Source organism: Arvicola amphibius, chromosome 17 (assembly GCF_903992535.2).
Source record: "Arvicola amphibius chromosome 17, mArvAmp1.2, whole genome shotgun sequence".
Lineage (NCBI taxonomy): Eukaryota > Metazoa > Chordata > Mammalia > Rodentia > Cricetidae > Arvicola > Arvicola amphibius.
The window spans coordinates 39,778,725-39,795,197 of NC_052063.2; the positions used below are offsets into that span (position 1 = coordinate 39,778,725).

The 16,473-nt window shown below is 44.6% G+C and overlaps 1 protein-coding gene across 2 annotated transcripts in view; it reads left to right on the top strand.

Moving 5' to 3' along the window:
* Window positions 1-6,443: 6,443 nt before the first annotated feature.
* Irak3 (interleukin 1 receptor associated kinase 3) overlaps window positions 6,444-16,473 on the top strand; it is a 56,033-nt gene continuing 46,003 nt past the window's right edge. For both annotated transcript variants that reach the window (XM_038314761.1, XM_038314762.1), the window contains exon 1: window positions 6,444-6,687. In XM_038314761.1, the coding sequence (XP_038170689.1) occupies window positions 6,555-6,687 (133 nt within the window). In that variant the 5' untranslated portion in view covers window positions 6,444-6,554. The remainder of the gene's footprint in view (window positions 6,688-16,473) is intronic.

The following is a 16,473-nucleotide window of genomic DNA, read 5'->3' on the forward strand; positions in this document are numbered from 1 at the left end:
GCATTCTTTAAAAAAAAAAAATAGACTTTTTGAGGGGCTGGGAGAGATGGCTCGGTGGTTAAGAGCCCTGGCTGCTCTTCCAGAGGACCTGGGTTCAATTCCCAGCACCCATGTGGCAGCTCACAACTGTGTGTAACTACAGCTCCAGGGAATCTGACCACCTCACACAGACATGCATGCAGGTAAAACACCAATGCACATAAAAAAAAAATAAATAAATTATTTTAAAAAAATAAAATAGGCCGGGCGGTGGTGGCACATACCTTTAATCACAGCACTCGGGAGGCAGAGGCAGGCGGATCTCTGTGAGTTTGAGGCCAACCTGGTCTACAAGAGCTAGTTCCAGGACAGGCTCCAGAGCCACAGAGAAACCCTGTCTCGAAAAATCAAAAAAAAAAAAAAAACTAAATAACTAACTAAATAAAAATAAAGAATAAAATAGACTTTTTGAGCGAATTATGTTTATCTTGAAAGACAAGCAGGAACCCACCAGCGGGATGTGATGCAGGTTCTCAAAGAGCAGAGTGGTCAAAGTTCACATGGTACTGTAAAGGGACTGGTGCCAAAGAATGAGGCTGGACAAATAAAATAAAAAAAAAAGGCCAGACCACCTTAGACCAAAGGAAGAATTCAGGAAAAAGCCAGGGGAAGAATGATGAATTAACCTCCGACAAAGAAGGCGGCAACAGCGCAGGGATACAAACTGTCGTCATTACACTACAGACCCGAGGTGTACACTTGCCAAGGAAACATTCCAGGACACCTGTAATTTTATTTATTTTTATTTTTTAAAAGAAAGAGTCTCAATATGTTGTTAGCTGGCTTGAAACTCGCTGTGTAGACTAGGCAAGTCCTGAACTCACAGAGTTCTACCTGCCTCTGCCTCCTGAGTGCTGAGATTAAAGGCGTGCACCATGACAACTTGTAATTTTTAAAAATGGATTTACTTTGATTCATCCATATCCTCCAATTTTTTGTTTTAATAAACTCCCTCACCCCAAGAGTAGGCAAGTAGGGTTAAAAATAATTGAAGAGTAGGGGCTGGAAAGATGGCTCAGAGGTTAAGAGCACTAGCTATTCTTCCAGAGGTCATGAGTTCAATTCCCAACAACCACATGGTGCCTCCAAGGTACCTATAATAAGATCTGGTGTCCTCTTCTGGTATACAGGCATACAGACATGCAGAACGCTGTATACATAATAAATAAACAAATCTTTAAATAAATAATTGAAGAATAGCCTCTTCTAAAACAAAATACTTATTGTTTTCAGGAATCTGTTCTCAAAAATATTCCATAGTTGCAAGAATAAAAAATGCTTATCTTTTAGAAACATGTTATTCGCTTTGATAACGCTGTAAGCATGGTATTTGTCACAGAGGACACTGGAGAGGAGCGGGGGACCTGTGTTTGTGTCATCTAAAGCATCACCAGCCTATCATTCAGAAAGAATTAATTCTGGATGGATTGTCCCCTGAATGTGAAAGACAAAACAATAAAACTTAAAGTCGTGTAAAATAATCTCTTTATAATTTGAAGTAAAGCAAAGATGTCTGAAAACTGTTAAAATATTATTTAATCTCAGAAGACTGGCAAACTATATAAACATTGAGAATACCTAGTAATTAAAATTTATCATGAATGAGTAAAGACCAAACAACAGACCAGGAAATATTTTAATATACATATCTATCTAAAGCTCCCATTTCATACCACAATAACAATGATCAGAAATCCAGACTCAGCCTCTACGGCAAGCAGCCAACAGAAAATGGGCAAGAGACTGGATTAGGTAGTACATGCCCATAGAACCGAGCTGAATAGGATGCAGACACATGGGAGATGCTTACTCTCACTAGTGGTCAGCAAAAGTGTAGCTAAATGTCGAAAGGAAAATATCGCTAAACAGTTACCAAGTGGTTAAAACTACGGGACTGGCAGTGTCAAGACTGAGGAGTAATGCGAGCTGCAACCAGCATGAGCTTCAAGGTGTTGCCTAGGATACTTCAAGACACTGCTTCGGATTCGGATACTGCAGAGACCATGCGTTCAGAAGGACCCTGCACTTCATTTAACTCTCAGTTGTTGCCATTCTAGAATTCTTACTCGTGTTGCCCCAAGCTTGTGTTTAAAAGTGAACCCTGAAAGGACACCGGGGATGAGAAGCTTGCGTGCTCACAGCAATGGCGTCCGCCGTGTCAAGACTTACACCTCAGGATGCCCAACAAGCAGAGAATTCGTTTCTGCTTATAACATGTGGGAGTTAAGCTAGACTCAAACGACATCTGTTACTGAGTGCAAGAGGAAGGGAGGGCAGTGGCAGGCCCTAGAAGCCAAGTTCTTCTTGCTAGACAGACCTCACTCTGAAAAGAGAGAGATACATCGTTCTAAAAAATGTGAGTAATCTTGTAGCATACCCCTTTTCCACTGGTGTTCCTTTCTGGTTACAGGAAAGCACTTACATCGAAGGGAGACACGGAAGGAAAGGGGAAGACAGACGTCTTACTGTGGCACCTCTTCCTAAAGGTCCACCAACTCAACCAGGCCAGAGTGGAGAGTGTTTACTAACAGATCCGCTTAGGCAATAACCCTGGCTTACAACCCTATATCAAAGAGCACGTCTTTAACAGGCAACTCTAGGGGGCAGGACAGGGTCACAGCCAAAGTTCCCCCCCCCTCTGTCTCTCTGTCTCTCTGTCTCTCTCTGTCTCTCTGTCTGTCTCTGTCTCTGTCTCTGTCTCTCTCTCTCTCTCTCTCTCTCTCTCTCTCTCTCTCGTTTTGTTTTTGTTTGTTTGGTTTTGGTTTTGGTTTTACAAGACAGGGTTTTTCTGTGTAGCAGCTCCTGGAACTTGCTTTGTAGACCAGGCTGGCCTCGAACTCACTGAGATCTGCCTGCCACTGCCTCGTACGTTCTGGGATTAAAGGTGTGTAAAAAGCTAGTTCCAGGACAGGCCCAAAGCTACAGAGAAACCCTGTCTTCTTGTAAAATCAAAAAACAAAAAAGTGTGTACCACCACATCCAGCCAAGTTCTCTTCTTGAGAAAAGCATAATTCTGCCAGGTGAGAACAATGACTCTGGGTAACAGTATTTGAGAAAGAACAACACAGGTGCACTTAAAGTAATTGTACAATATGCAGAATCTTTGCTGTGTGCATCTCCTTGGTGGCCAGGCTTGCAGTCTCTAGTTTCTGTTTAAATCATTCAAGGCATAACCTAGGGCCAGGACCTGGAAGAGGTTTCTAGATGGCAGTGTATGTGCAACCCGTAAGCCTAAGGTATATATAAATTAGCAAGATTTTCTGTTCAAGCTAGCTTCTCTTTGGGCATTAGCCAGAGTTAGACATATGCCCTATTAAAGAGCTTTTTCTTTTATTAATCTCTAATTTTACAGGGTAATTTCTCATTGGAAAGGCATATTAATTCCAGAACAACACAACTAGAAAACGTAACTTTGACGTCTGCATTCAATACTAAAAACAGTAAAGATTTAAGATGCAACGTTTTTGCATTTTTTTTTAGTTTTTTACTTTTTGTTTTCTTTCTCTTCCTTCCCCCTAGTCTTATTCTTCTTTCAAAGATTCTCACTGTGTTTGTGTGTCTGTCTAGCCTAGAACTCACTATTTAAAACCATGCTGACTTCATACTCACAGATACCTGCATGCCTCTGTCTTCCAAGTGCTGGTTTAAAGGCATATGTCATCATGCCCAGCTTATATTCTTTTTAAACTTATGGAATTTTGTTGGCAGTTTGCCTTTAATGGGTACAATTGAAACTTTGTAAGACTGATGGATTACTGTAAAAGCACCCAAACTTTTAGTCCAAGGTAAATTCTCTAGGTATGAATTTTCTCCAGTGTTTACTAACCATTAGAATGCCCACACACTGGAGTTGCTAGGGAAGTCATAGTGACACCATATAAAGCTCACATATGCTCAGTAAAGGTCCCTCTTCACTGAATGTCACAGGAGAGGTAGGATTTGGTAGCTCTTGAGGAACTGGGGAGATTGTCAGAGGGGGGAGGGAAAGTAAGTCATGAAACAGAGGAAGGAGTGAACATAACCATCATAAAACAGACTCCTAAGAACTTTGACCGGTCGGACTCCATTCTGTAATGGAGAGCTCCCAGTGATTTTAACATGAATATGTCTGGAGAGAAGAACTTGAAGAAAACTGAGCAGGAAAAGCCCCATCGTTTTGTGGGTCAGTTTATAAAAAAGTCAGTACTGATGCTTAAGTCCTGGAGTCTTCCTGCAGCTCTGAATGAATGGTATAATAAACACTGCACCCCCCCCATCCCTGGAATTTTTGGAATGATTGGATTTTTTTGTTGTTTATAAGGAGCTCTTCTATAACATTTGAATCCAACTCCAGAGGTGGTCTGTAGTGTAGTAGGCAGCTTGAAAAACACGACAGTCGTACCTGAATGACTAAGAACCTTACTAAGACACTGGAACCACCAACCGCACCCTCCTGCTCTTTAGTCCCGTCTCATGCTCAATATCCGAACCTTGGAACTAATCCCTGGCAAAAAATATTGAGGAATGGCTACCTGAACCTCTCCTGAGTCTTGTGAATCATCCTAGTGAATGGGAAGATTTGGAACGTGTGTTGTGTTTATCCCTTGATGGAGAGGAGCCAGTAGAGTGACAAACGGTTAAAGTCACAAAGATAAGTGACAACAGCCACCCTCATTCCCTTCAGTTACAGTGAAAGGCATAACATGGATGGTATTCATGGCGGCCATCAAAGATGAGATTTAGGTAGGGGTATAGACGGTTCCCCTCTAGCTATGGAAGAGTGTCTATTATGTCTTGGACAGGAAGCACTAAAAGTTCATGTGTTGAACTCGTGGTTCCCAGCTGGTGGCAGTGTTGAGAGGCAAACTAGCTTATAAGGGGACTACACGGATCGATTGCGTCATTGGAGGTGTGACTTATAAAGGTATATCTTGTCCCCAATCTCTGTCTCCTTGCCTCGTGGTAAATTAGAAGTTCTGATGATACCGGTATTTCTGAGTGCTCCTATTATTGTTATGGAGAAGAGTTTAAATGTCCTCTGATGGCTCATATACTAAAAACTTGGTTGCTGGCTTAATAAACCAGGTCTCTTGAAGGGAATTTTGGTCCTCTAGTGCTTACACATACGCCCTCTCTTTATCTCTCTCCCTTCCCTCTCCCTCCCTACTTTCCAGCTGCTGTGAAGTAAGCATCCTTCTGTACCAATACTCCCACCATGATGCTTTGACTTATCACAGGCTCCCAAAAGACACTGAGGTCAAGCAACCGTGGATTGAAACTCTGAGTCAAACAAGCCTACTTTCCTTTTGAGTCGCTCTGTTGGGCATTTTGTCAGAAGTCTAACACAAGTCCACATGGTGATTTCCTGTCCAGGCACATGCCTTGCCCTAGGAAGCCAAAAGGTGCCCAGTACAGTAACTCCCTCTTCCCTCTGTTGTTCAACATAGCAAGATAGAGACCCTTTTCAGTTTGTAGTTTGATAAAAACCGTAGTCATTAGAAAGAAGAGACCTCAGAAATTTCTCTCCAACCGTTCTAGCTACCAGTTTTCATGTGTGTTTTTACAGAATACTGCTATTTTTGGGAATTCACGCAGGGGTATCGCATGCAGCTGCACCACCACTGCTGAACTCCAGGGGGAGCTGTTCCCAAAGAGTAAAATCTGAGACGTTCGGAACAACAGCTTGTTTTTCAGTCGATGTCCTGTCTCCCCCTTGAAGATCTCTTTTGTCAGTAGCATCCTGCGGTGGGCCATTACAGTATAAACTGTTAAATATTTCAAAATAGCAGCCATGGTTACTTAAACTCCATGTTGCAAGCTTGTTGAAGCACTTTGAGGAAGGAAAAGGAGAATGTAATAAAAACAAAACAAAACAAAACAAAAAAAAAGTGGCTCTGTGGCAGGGCTGCCTTCTGCCGCAAGGATACGCCGTTTTTGCCCTGGTTTGGCCTGTTTGTTGTTACCGTCTACATCCATAACTCCCCACCCCCCACACACATACAGCGTGTACACGTTTTCTTCCGTCTAAATTTATTTGGTTAAAACAGGAGAGGAATACGAGTTTCTCAGTGAGTCTGTATTTCTTTCCGGACGGGACAAAGAGAAACTTTAAAAGAAGTAACGAAGACCCCCCCCTCCCCCCCGCGTCCATCCTGGCCAGGAGGCCGCCCATCCCGGGGCAGCAGGGGGTGGTGGCTTTCCCGGATTCCCGCCGCTGTCTCCCGCCTTCACTTGGCTGGTCTCAGCGGTCGGGTCACATCCCAAGCCGGGGACTGCTGGAATCATTCAAAACACGAGGACAGGAGGCGGGGCGCAGGGTCGGGGGTGGGGTGGGGGGGCAGGGACGGCCCAGGTCCTGCAGGGGCATCCCTGGGGAGCGGCTCCCCGCGTCATGTGGGACCCGCCCTGCGAGGGCCGGGGCGAGGCATGTTGCAAGCTCGGGGCAGCGGTCGAGGAGCTGGATTTCCGCGGTTGTGTAAGGAGGTGGCAGCGGCGGCAACAGCCCTGCTTCGCCGCGTGGGGTCCGGCGCTCGGCGATGGCCGGCCTGTGCGGGACCCGTGGCGCGCTGTCGGCGCACACGCTGCTCTTCGACCTGCCGCCCGCGCTGCTGGGCGAGCTGTGCGCGATCCTGGACAGCTGTGACGGTCCGCTGGGCTGGCGCGGCCTGGGTGAGTGCGACCCAGACCAGCCCGTCCTCCCCGCAAGGGACTCAGATAACCCAGAGACCTGCCCCTCTCTCCCTTTCCCTCTCTGACACTTTGGGCGCTGCTGTATTAAGTTGGGGAGTTGCGAAGGTCAGATGTGGAGAAGGCGTCTCGTGCTTGTAAGTTATTCCTGTTGCGCTCGCTTTGCAATGTGCTCATAAATATGCAAATGTTATCGTAGGTGAGTGATGTCACCTGGCTCTACAAAATGGCCCAAATTATTTTTAATATTCAAACATTTTTTAGAGAATTAGAGATGTAACTCAATTGCTAGAGTGATTATCTACGCATGAATGAAGCTGTAGGTTCAATTCCCTGGCATGGACTAAAACAGACTGTGGTGATGCCACCCGTGGACAGGTGAAGTAGAGGGTCAGATATTCAAGGCCATTCTCTCCTATGTAGAGAGTTCCTGACTGGCTTGGACAATGTGAGACCCTGTCTCAAAAACAAAAAGCAAACTCTACTTTTTTTTTTTAACTTTAAGATATCTATTCTTTGGTGTTTTCTTTTTTAAAATTTATTTTCATTTTATGTTCATTGGTGTTTTGCCTGCATGTGTGTCTGGGTGAGGGTGTCAGGTCTCTTGGAACTGAGCATCAGATCCCATTATAGATGGTTGTGAGCCATCATGTGGGTGCTGGGAATTGAACTCAGGACTTCTGGAAGAGCCGCCAGTGCTCTTAACTGGAGACCCATCTCTCCAGACCTAAACTAGAATTTTAAAATAAGATTTTTCGGCAGACATCTCAGAAGAGGATACTTGACTCGGACTTTGGCAAAACAGAGCAATCTCTAGCCTGCCATTGAGAGATAAGATCCCTCCCCTATCATTTTGTTTCCCTATTTGAGCTAGATCATGGCATAGGCAGTATTTGTAGCTATATATATTTCCGAGAATTATTGCATTTTGAAACCAATATTTTGGGTCCAGTGAGCAGATACTCATGGGGCCAGATTATGTCATGGCTGATGAAGGCAGTCAATGGAGGCCATGAAGATGGAAGAACGTGTGTCCTATTTAAAGGGAACAGTCAGCACTCAGGCCCTGCTTCCCGCTGCTTTCCAGGAAGTCCAGCCCCATTAACTGGCTACTTTTCTCTCTCCTTCTCCCCACCTTTCTCTATAACATTAGACTCCAAATAGTCAAGCCTCCTACCCCCCTCCACCCACCTGTGGCTCAGGTACTGTAGTCAGTGCAAGCATTTCTATACTTAAGGGCACTGGGTTACAAATTGTGAGGTCACTTGCCCATGTCCATGAGTTCGGAAGTAGCAGAGCCAGGACTCAAGCGAGGGGTGTCTGTATCCAAGGTTCAGGTTCACGCTGTTAACCACAAGCCACACTGCCCACTTCCACCTGCTGTTAAACCCTTCTTTTGTGCATCTTGCAGACCCCTAAAAGGGAGCATTTCTGACTCAGAAAAAGCCTTCAATGTGCTGCTCACACACATGGCTCTGTGTTACAGTTCAGTGTGGTGCTCACACACACGGCTCTGTGTTACAGTTCAGTGTGCTGCTCACACACACGGCTCTGTGTTACAGTTCAGTGTGATGCTCACACACACGGCTCTGTGCTACAGTTCAGTGTGCTGCTTACACACACGGCTCTGTGTTACAGTTCAGTGTGCTGCTCACACACACGGCTCTGTTACAGTTTAATGTGCTGCTCACACACACGGCTCTGTGTTACAGTTCAGTGTGGTGCTCACACACACGGCTCTGTGTTACAGTTCAGTGTGCTGCTTACACACACGGCTCTGTGTTACAGTTCAGTGTGCTACTCACACACACGGCTCTGTTACAGTTTAATGTGCTGCTCACACACACGGCTCTGTTTTACCCTTGTGGAAATTAACAAAGATGGCCAACGCAAGGACAAACCAGGGATATCTAGACAGATGAAGGAGGACTCTGAAGCTAGGTACATTTGGTTGAGACTTTAGTTGACCTGTGCATAAAGCGAGCAAGAATTTGAAGCTACGAAGTACCCCAACTGCAGATGCAAAGGAGTCACAACAGTGACAGGAGGAACTGTCCTAGGCTGATCATGATCTCCGGTGATGGTGCCTGTCGGGTCACAGCTACCAAAGACAGTTCAGACGCAGGCAGATCACATAGCCGTCCCTGTGTTGGGTAAATGTGTGGGGGACCAAGGAGCCTGGTTACTCGCATGCAAGAATCGCCCGTGCAAGACTTTGAACATACAAATGCTTAGGTCTCTCTCCTGGAGCAGCTGATGCATTAAGCGTGGGTGGAAAGCGTAAGGCACATCTGGAGGCACCATCTGCTTCCAGTGCAATCACATACACCAAATTCCTCAAGCCACTTTTGCTAAGTATTGTTAGTAAAATTAGTATAATTCCAAGGTAATATCGGATTGTTGGTGGTAACTGCTTGCTTTATAGACATAATGACAGCATAATGGAATACAGAACCTCTGATGAGCATTCATTCATTCCATTACCATAAATTACTATTTAAAGTAAATAGTTTGGGGCAATTCACACCGTCAAACCTCTCAACATTATAAGATGTCCTGAGAAAACTGATGTTGTTGCTTGATAGATTCTATGCGATAGATGCTATTCAGTGTTCTTTCTCTCATAAGGGACTGGAGAGACGTCTCAGTGGTTGAGAGTGTGTGCTGCCCTTCCAGAGGACCTGGGTTCTGTTCCTAGCACCCATGTCCGTGAGCTCACAACCACTTGTAAGGATCTAAAGCCCACTGTCTCTGTTTTCACCGAATACCCACATTCACAAGTACATACCCCCCTCAAAATGCACACATAATTAAAACATCACAAAAGCAAATCTCTTAAAAGTAAATAAATTATGCAAGTGAATAGTCATTTTAAAAATAAATAAATCTGATAGCACATTAATCATGCACTTAAATATCTAATGTATGCAGTAAGACCAGGGATACTAACAGCTACCATTTTGGAGTATCTTCTGGTGTCTGGCCCCGCGTTAAGTACTTTACATAGACTGTCACCTGAACCTGCTATAAAAAAATGTAGACCCTGTCCCCATTCCCATTTTATTGACAGGAAAATGGATTGCTAGAGAATTTAAGTGACTTGCCTCAAGTTCAGTTAATGAATACAGACTAAGACTCTGATGAAATGATCAGATCCCGGAGTGCATCTTTTTCCTTTTATTTTCAAAATATTGAATGGTTTTACCTTTTCAAAAAGTTTTACGTTTGCAGCAAGAGCATAGAGGATGATTAAGTGTTCCCAGGTATACTCTGCATGTAAGTTTCACTCGTAAAGTCTGGACCCCGTGTCTTCTACTGTCAACCCTTTCACGCTAGCGTGGTACCAGACTGACGCGTGATTCCTGGCCTGAGGTTTTGTATTTTATTCACGCTTCCTCCACTTTTCACCTAAGCCTCCCTTCTCTCTTCAGCATTCCACCCGAGTCCCCACATTGAGCTACCATGTCGCGTTTACTTCCATGTGCTCTCTGTCTCCTCCAAACGCGACATCTCAGGCTTGGTTTTGATGACCTTGTCAGTTTTGAGGAGCGCTTTTCTGCTCCTCAACTGGGATTGGTCTTTCTCGTTGTTAGACTGAGGTTGATTCTGGGGGAGATCACAGAGGCAAAGGGCCATTTTCACCATGGTTTAGCCGGGGTCCATACTTCTGATGTAAATCACCTCTGTCCCATTTACCATGGGCTAAGATCGTATCTGTTGGGTATCCACATGATAACGTTTCTCTTGGTCCTCCTCTTTCCACATTGTCCTCGTCAGAAGGAAGCACTGTGTCCTTCCCTTACTTCAGGAACAGTCAATGGGCTTCCCATCCTGAAGACAGACTGCGGCTTGACATGGACCACTGCATCCTTCCTCCCATCATGCAAGGCTGCCATTAGATCTCACCTCTACTTTAAGCTACCAGCCCATTTATCTCTTCTCCTTCAAAGGGGCTATTTATTCTATTAGTCCATTGCTCTATCCTTTCTTGAACCTTCTCCATTTAGGCTTTCATCCCTTACCGGTCCTGATGCTGAACCTCCCCAGCATGGCAAAATGCACTGGTTGCTCCCAAGACTTCATCTTACTTGACACATTGGATTGTCCTCTCTCCACAAAGCACTGTGTATTTATAGAACTGTCCTAGGGTCTTCTTTCTTCCTTGTGTGGCAGATAGCTCTTTATCTCTTATGATGCCTCTGGACTTACCCCATGGCCCATACCCACTACCTAGGAATTCTATTCAGATGTCACTACTTGCCAAGTTTCTAGCCTGGATCTCTCTTAAACATGAGCATCACCTTTCTGTTTACCTACTTGACCGATGTCTTCAAATTCACATTCCTCAAGTGTCTCTCCTCTACTCTCCGAAGTTTTCCCATTTTAATTAATAGCAATCTCATCTTTTATTTATTTAGGCCAAAAGATTAATATTTTCTGACTTCTCAGCTTTTTCTCCCCACAAACCACATCCTGTCTAAGCAATTGTTATTATGGACTTTGCCTTTTAGATCTATGTAATAGATCTATGTAATAATATAACCCCGCACCACGGTGACCACAGCTATCTTCAACCAAACCAACATGAGAGTTTTATGTGGATTATGTAACTGTCTTCTAGGTGAGATTTTTCTCACCCTTCTTTTTAAAATGCCTTTAAAAAAAGAGCAGTCAGTGGGCCTCTTACACACGAAATATCGCTGCTTCTTTCATAACCCTGAGATAGCGTCCCATCTCGCCTCTAGTAGGCATGGGGCACCCACATAACTTTTCTCCCTCCTCTCTCTCTCTGTTGACTTTCTGTCTCTTGGGCTTACAGGACAGACAATCTTGAGGCCTCTCTCTTCACCTACTCTACGCTTCGGCATGCCTTGAAACTGGCAACCCCGCGGGGCAGTCATGGCCCTGAGGCGGAGGTGGACAGATCTCTGAGTCTGAGGCTAGCCTGGACTACAGAGCACGTTCCAGGACAGCCAGAGCTACACTGAGAAGCCCTGTAAACTGGTGCCCTCCTTATGCTCCTTATCTCTCGTGCTTCACTTTCAGCTCCACCACTTCCCCATTTTTACCTTCCATATTTGATATTGTTTATTGTCCATCTAGAAATACGCTTCCTACTGACGGTTATTCTTGACTGACAACTTGATTGACTGGGAAGGTGCTTAGGAGATTGGTAGAGTGTCTTCTGGGAGCACCGAGAAGTGTTTCTAGAGAGTGTTGACCATGAGAGGGAGGTTGCACCGAGAGTAGGCAGCACCATCCCATAGCTTGGGCCTGGGTGGAATGATAAAGGTGGGGGTGGCCCTAGTGCAGATATCCCCACTTGCTCTGCTTCTTGGCACCCCTAAACTGAGCTGCTAGGCTCTTCCATAGTCTACCACAGTGCTTCTCAGCCCTCCTAGTGCTGCAGCCCTTTAATACAGTTCCTCAGGTTGCGCTGACCCCAACCATAAGACTGTTTTTGTTGCTACTTCATGATTGTGATTTTGCTAGTTATGAGTTGTACTGTAAATATCTGTGTTTTCCAGTGGTCTTAGCACCCAAAGGGATCATGACCCACAGGTTGAGAACCAGTGTCCTGCCATAGTGGACTGAAACCTCTGAGCCTGTGAGCCAAAAATGTTTTTTACTCCTTAGGCGGGTTTACGCAGCCCTTTGTCGAAGCATTGCCAAGTCTAACGGACGCACCTCATGAAGGAAGCTATTCGGGTTTTATGTTTGTTGTTCTTGTTTCTGAACCATCTGTTTCACACAGACTCCCCTAGCATCTAGAACTAGAGATGGAACAGAGCCGCCGTTTACACTGTGAATCAGTTAGTGAGTAGTCAACTGAGACTTTTTTTAGCCATCCAAAATCTTACTAGGTAGAGTGTTTAATGAAGACTATGCTAGTAAAGTGTTATATTAATGCTTGTAAAGACTCTCTGATTTTATAAAGAGCGAACTTTTATAAATGCCCCAAGGAAGACTCCAGTAGGGAGAGAGATGTGGGGAAATAGTATCGGTCATTATCACTGAATGACATCACACAGATTTTGTTTTTAAGACAAGATCTCATTGTGTCGTTCTAGTTACGCTGGAACTTGCTACAAAGACCAGGCTAGCCTCAAACTCAAAAGGATCCTTCTGCTTCTTCTGCCTTCCAAGTGCACCACCTCGCCTGGCCGAAAGCTGCATGGCCTGTAAGGTTAGGGCTGAAGTGCTGGTGTTGAGAACAACCTGTTCTCCTGCCAACGCCCAAGAGCTGTTAACTTCCAGTCATTATCTGTGTGTAGGAAAAACATGTACATCGGCGGACATTTGAGAGACTGTCACAGGTTTTCCCCACCCTTGCTCTCGTTATGTAATAGAAATCCTCCTCAAGTATGGAATAAAGAGCTCACATGTGCATAAATTTAGAAAAGTATTATTATTTCTTGCAAAATTGACTCACTCATGGTGTTACCGCTGTCTGGTATGAGGAATACACAGGCAACTTACACACTTTAATTTTGTTTTATTGCTTGGGAATTTTAAACTATCCTTCATCATAAAGGATTTGCTGTTGTTCTTGCTTGCTGAAACCAAACCTATTTCTTTGTGTGTTTTGTAGAAAAACAGAAAGGAATCAGCTTAGCTTTCCCATTATGTCACCCAAAAACAAACAGCACAAACACTGCCTTCACTTCCTAGGGCTTTGGCATGTGGTCACATGCAAATACAGAGATTGCAAACTGGGGAGTCTTGCGTTATTCTGAAAATCCCCCTCCAGAGACATATTTGCATATGGAGACAAGATTTCAGTCACTGAATTCCCCAGTGGTTAGCACTATCTAGACATTTGACCTGTTCAAAACAGCCTGCAAAGACTTCTGAGCATCAAGAGATATTGTCTGATTGTTACCTTCAGGTCAATAGATTTCTCAATTTCTCAGGTCTCCTTATTTTTAGATCTCTATTGTGACGAGGTATCCTTTAGTAAGATTTGCCTTCCAAAACAGTGTTTTTCTACGACTACAGACCACTTTTCTTACTTTATCTTTTTATTTTAAAATGCTCTTTACCAATACAGTTAATTATTGGGAACTTTGCTCTTTGATTTATGAAGAAATAAAGCCCTATGTTCTGGAAGAGAGAAAAGTAAGGAAAGTACTAGTGGAAACTAAGAATATGAACTGTAGCTAACTTGCCAAGAATTTACATTCTTGTTACACCAAATTGAAGTTATTGTTTTATAGAATTTGATTTAAATGAATCATACATTTTATGGTTGCAGATAATTAGTCTTTCTTTAGTGGTATTTCTATTCAAATGCCTTATCCTTAGGGAAAAGCCATTAAGGATGTACAATGAATCACCAGTAGGAGAAAGAGAAAGCATTCAATTTCTAGTCCTGGAAGCCACTCACGCACGCAGGCAGTACCAATTCTAAGTGACTATTGGAGAGTCTCTTTTCAAGTTCTGCAGAGAAACCTTCACCTAATCTAGTTTTCCTTATACTCTTTTGTGCAGATCTGTGTTATGTAGCTAACGCAGCCAGCGCATTCGATGCCTGTCCACTCACGCCACAGCTGGATCTCAGAAGTGTGGTTAATGCGGTTGCGTAGTCTCTGGGGCACATGGCAGGAGGGGAGAGCACAGTTAATGTTCTGCTGCTCTTTCAAAAGGGAAATCCATCAGTTGAAAAAAGAAAAAAGAAAAGAGGAAGGAGAATGAGCTGGCATCTCTGGGCTTTGGAAAGTTAATTGATTCCCTTAATCATTGCCAGTAGTTCCTTTGCTACCTGTGAGAACTGCCAGCATTAAAATAATGCTTAGTCTCTGTATGTAAACTATCGCCACCAGAGAGACCGTCTGTAAAGCTGAAGCTACCAACTTTGTGTTCCTTTTAGAAGTGTGAGGTCCGTCTCATAGCTGGTGGGATGAACTCTCAAGTTCTTGTAATAGGGTCACCCGCTGCCGCCCCTTTGTGGGACCAGCCTCGGGTCGCCTGTGTCATGAATGGTAACAACTTGTGCTGGTCCTCAGGGTCTCTGTGTATCATTTGGCAAATGTAAATCGAACATCGGCGCTGGGTGTGTGACATACAGAGACAAGAGGGATTTTCCTGGGAGGCTTCTCTTGAACACGAACCTACATTTGTTTGTGTTTGTTTTCTGAGACAGGGTTTCTCTGTGTAGCCCTGGCTGTCCTGGAACTCTCTCTGTAGACCAGGCTGGCCTCGAACCCACGGAAACCCGCCTGCCTTCTGAGTGCTGGAATTAAAGGCGTGTGCCACCACTGCCAGGCGGAACCTCCGCTTTAAGGGTTGCCTTTTCTTTACCCTATGATACCCTCCTCCTTCGTGAAACGAGCTTCCATCCCATCCCAGACACCTTTCCTTCTCTGTCAGTCCCAGCAAACCTTGCCCTAGCTGCCCTGTCTTCAGGCAGGCTAAAGTCTGACCTTCCCCATCTTCCCTCTGAGCCCCCAGGAAATCATGTGTGTAGGGCTTATCCCAAAGATCCGAAGTTCAAAGGAACCAGCCTTATTTATTTAACAAATGCCAAAGCTGTCGTGTGTTATAGAGATAATATTATTAATTTGTGTGGTGCATTATGCCCAATACCCTGAAAATAGTAATAATTAGAAAATGTACTTTCTAATAGAAGAAAGCTAAACTTCCCTTACTGGAGACAAAGCCCTGTGACAGAGAGTGTTCTTTCTGTGGAGTGTGACTTTTGAGGGAAGAAAGTTTCCTAAAGATTAGAAATTGTGGGCTTTGGGTTTTTTTTTTTTTCTTTTTTAGTGCTAGGGACTTATCCCAGGGTCTTGGGTATGTCATACAAATGCTCTACCACTGACCTACAGCTTCAACTTCAAAAGACTAGGGGGATTTGAGAGTCAGTGTTCATTATTGTTAATATTCAGGCATCTACCTTGGCCTGCCCTTGGGTCCTGACAGGATGCTTCCTCAGCTACAGCCACTAAGGGCACTCACTGTGCACAATCGCTATCTTCTCTCTTAAAAGGTGGTTCTTGCTCACCTCCGGTCTCATTCCCTCCCTCCCTCCCTCCCTCCCTCCCTCCCTCCCTCCCTCTCTCTCTCTCTCCCCGTCTCTGTCTCTCTCTCTGTCTCTCTCTCTGTCTCTGTCTCTCTCTGTCTTGCTCTGTCTCTGTCTCTCTGTCTCTGTCTCTGTCTCTGTCTCTCTCTCTCTCGCTCTCTCTCCCTCTCTCTCTCTCTCTCCCTCACCTCTTCTGCCATTCCTGTCCCCAGAGGCCTGTCTCCCTCCTCCCCTCCCCCCTTTTCCCATTCTCTTTCCCATGAGAAAAAACCCCCTCCCCGTGAGCACTGTCGCAAGGCGTCTTTTTCTCTCGCGTGCCACTTTTTAAATAATTTACAACATTGGGGAAAAGGGAAATTATTCGCAGTCTTCCACTCACTTGAAGTTGCCCCCAGAGACTAATGGCACAGCCACCACTAAACACTCCTGGTCCCGTGTGAACGCAAGTGCACACAGCCATGCTCTGTTTTGATTGTAGACCTTTCTCCCTGCAAGGCAGGACAGTCTGTAGAGTCCACAGTGATTTGTTGTGTTTTCAAATGGAAACCTCCCAGGACAGAAAACCCTTTTAAACCCTAGTCACCATTTAGAAATACTAACTGCTTTAGCCTTGTATCAAGGGTCCAGAAACTCCCTGTGTAGAGATTCATTCTTGTGTCCCCATTTTTATTTAGGAGCCTGTCTCCATGCCCTGTTCCTCCTTGGTGCCTGCAGTCACTATAAAAAGTTTCACAAGAGCTGGGCGG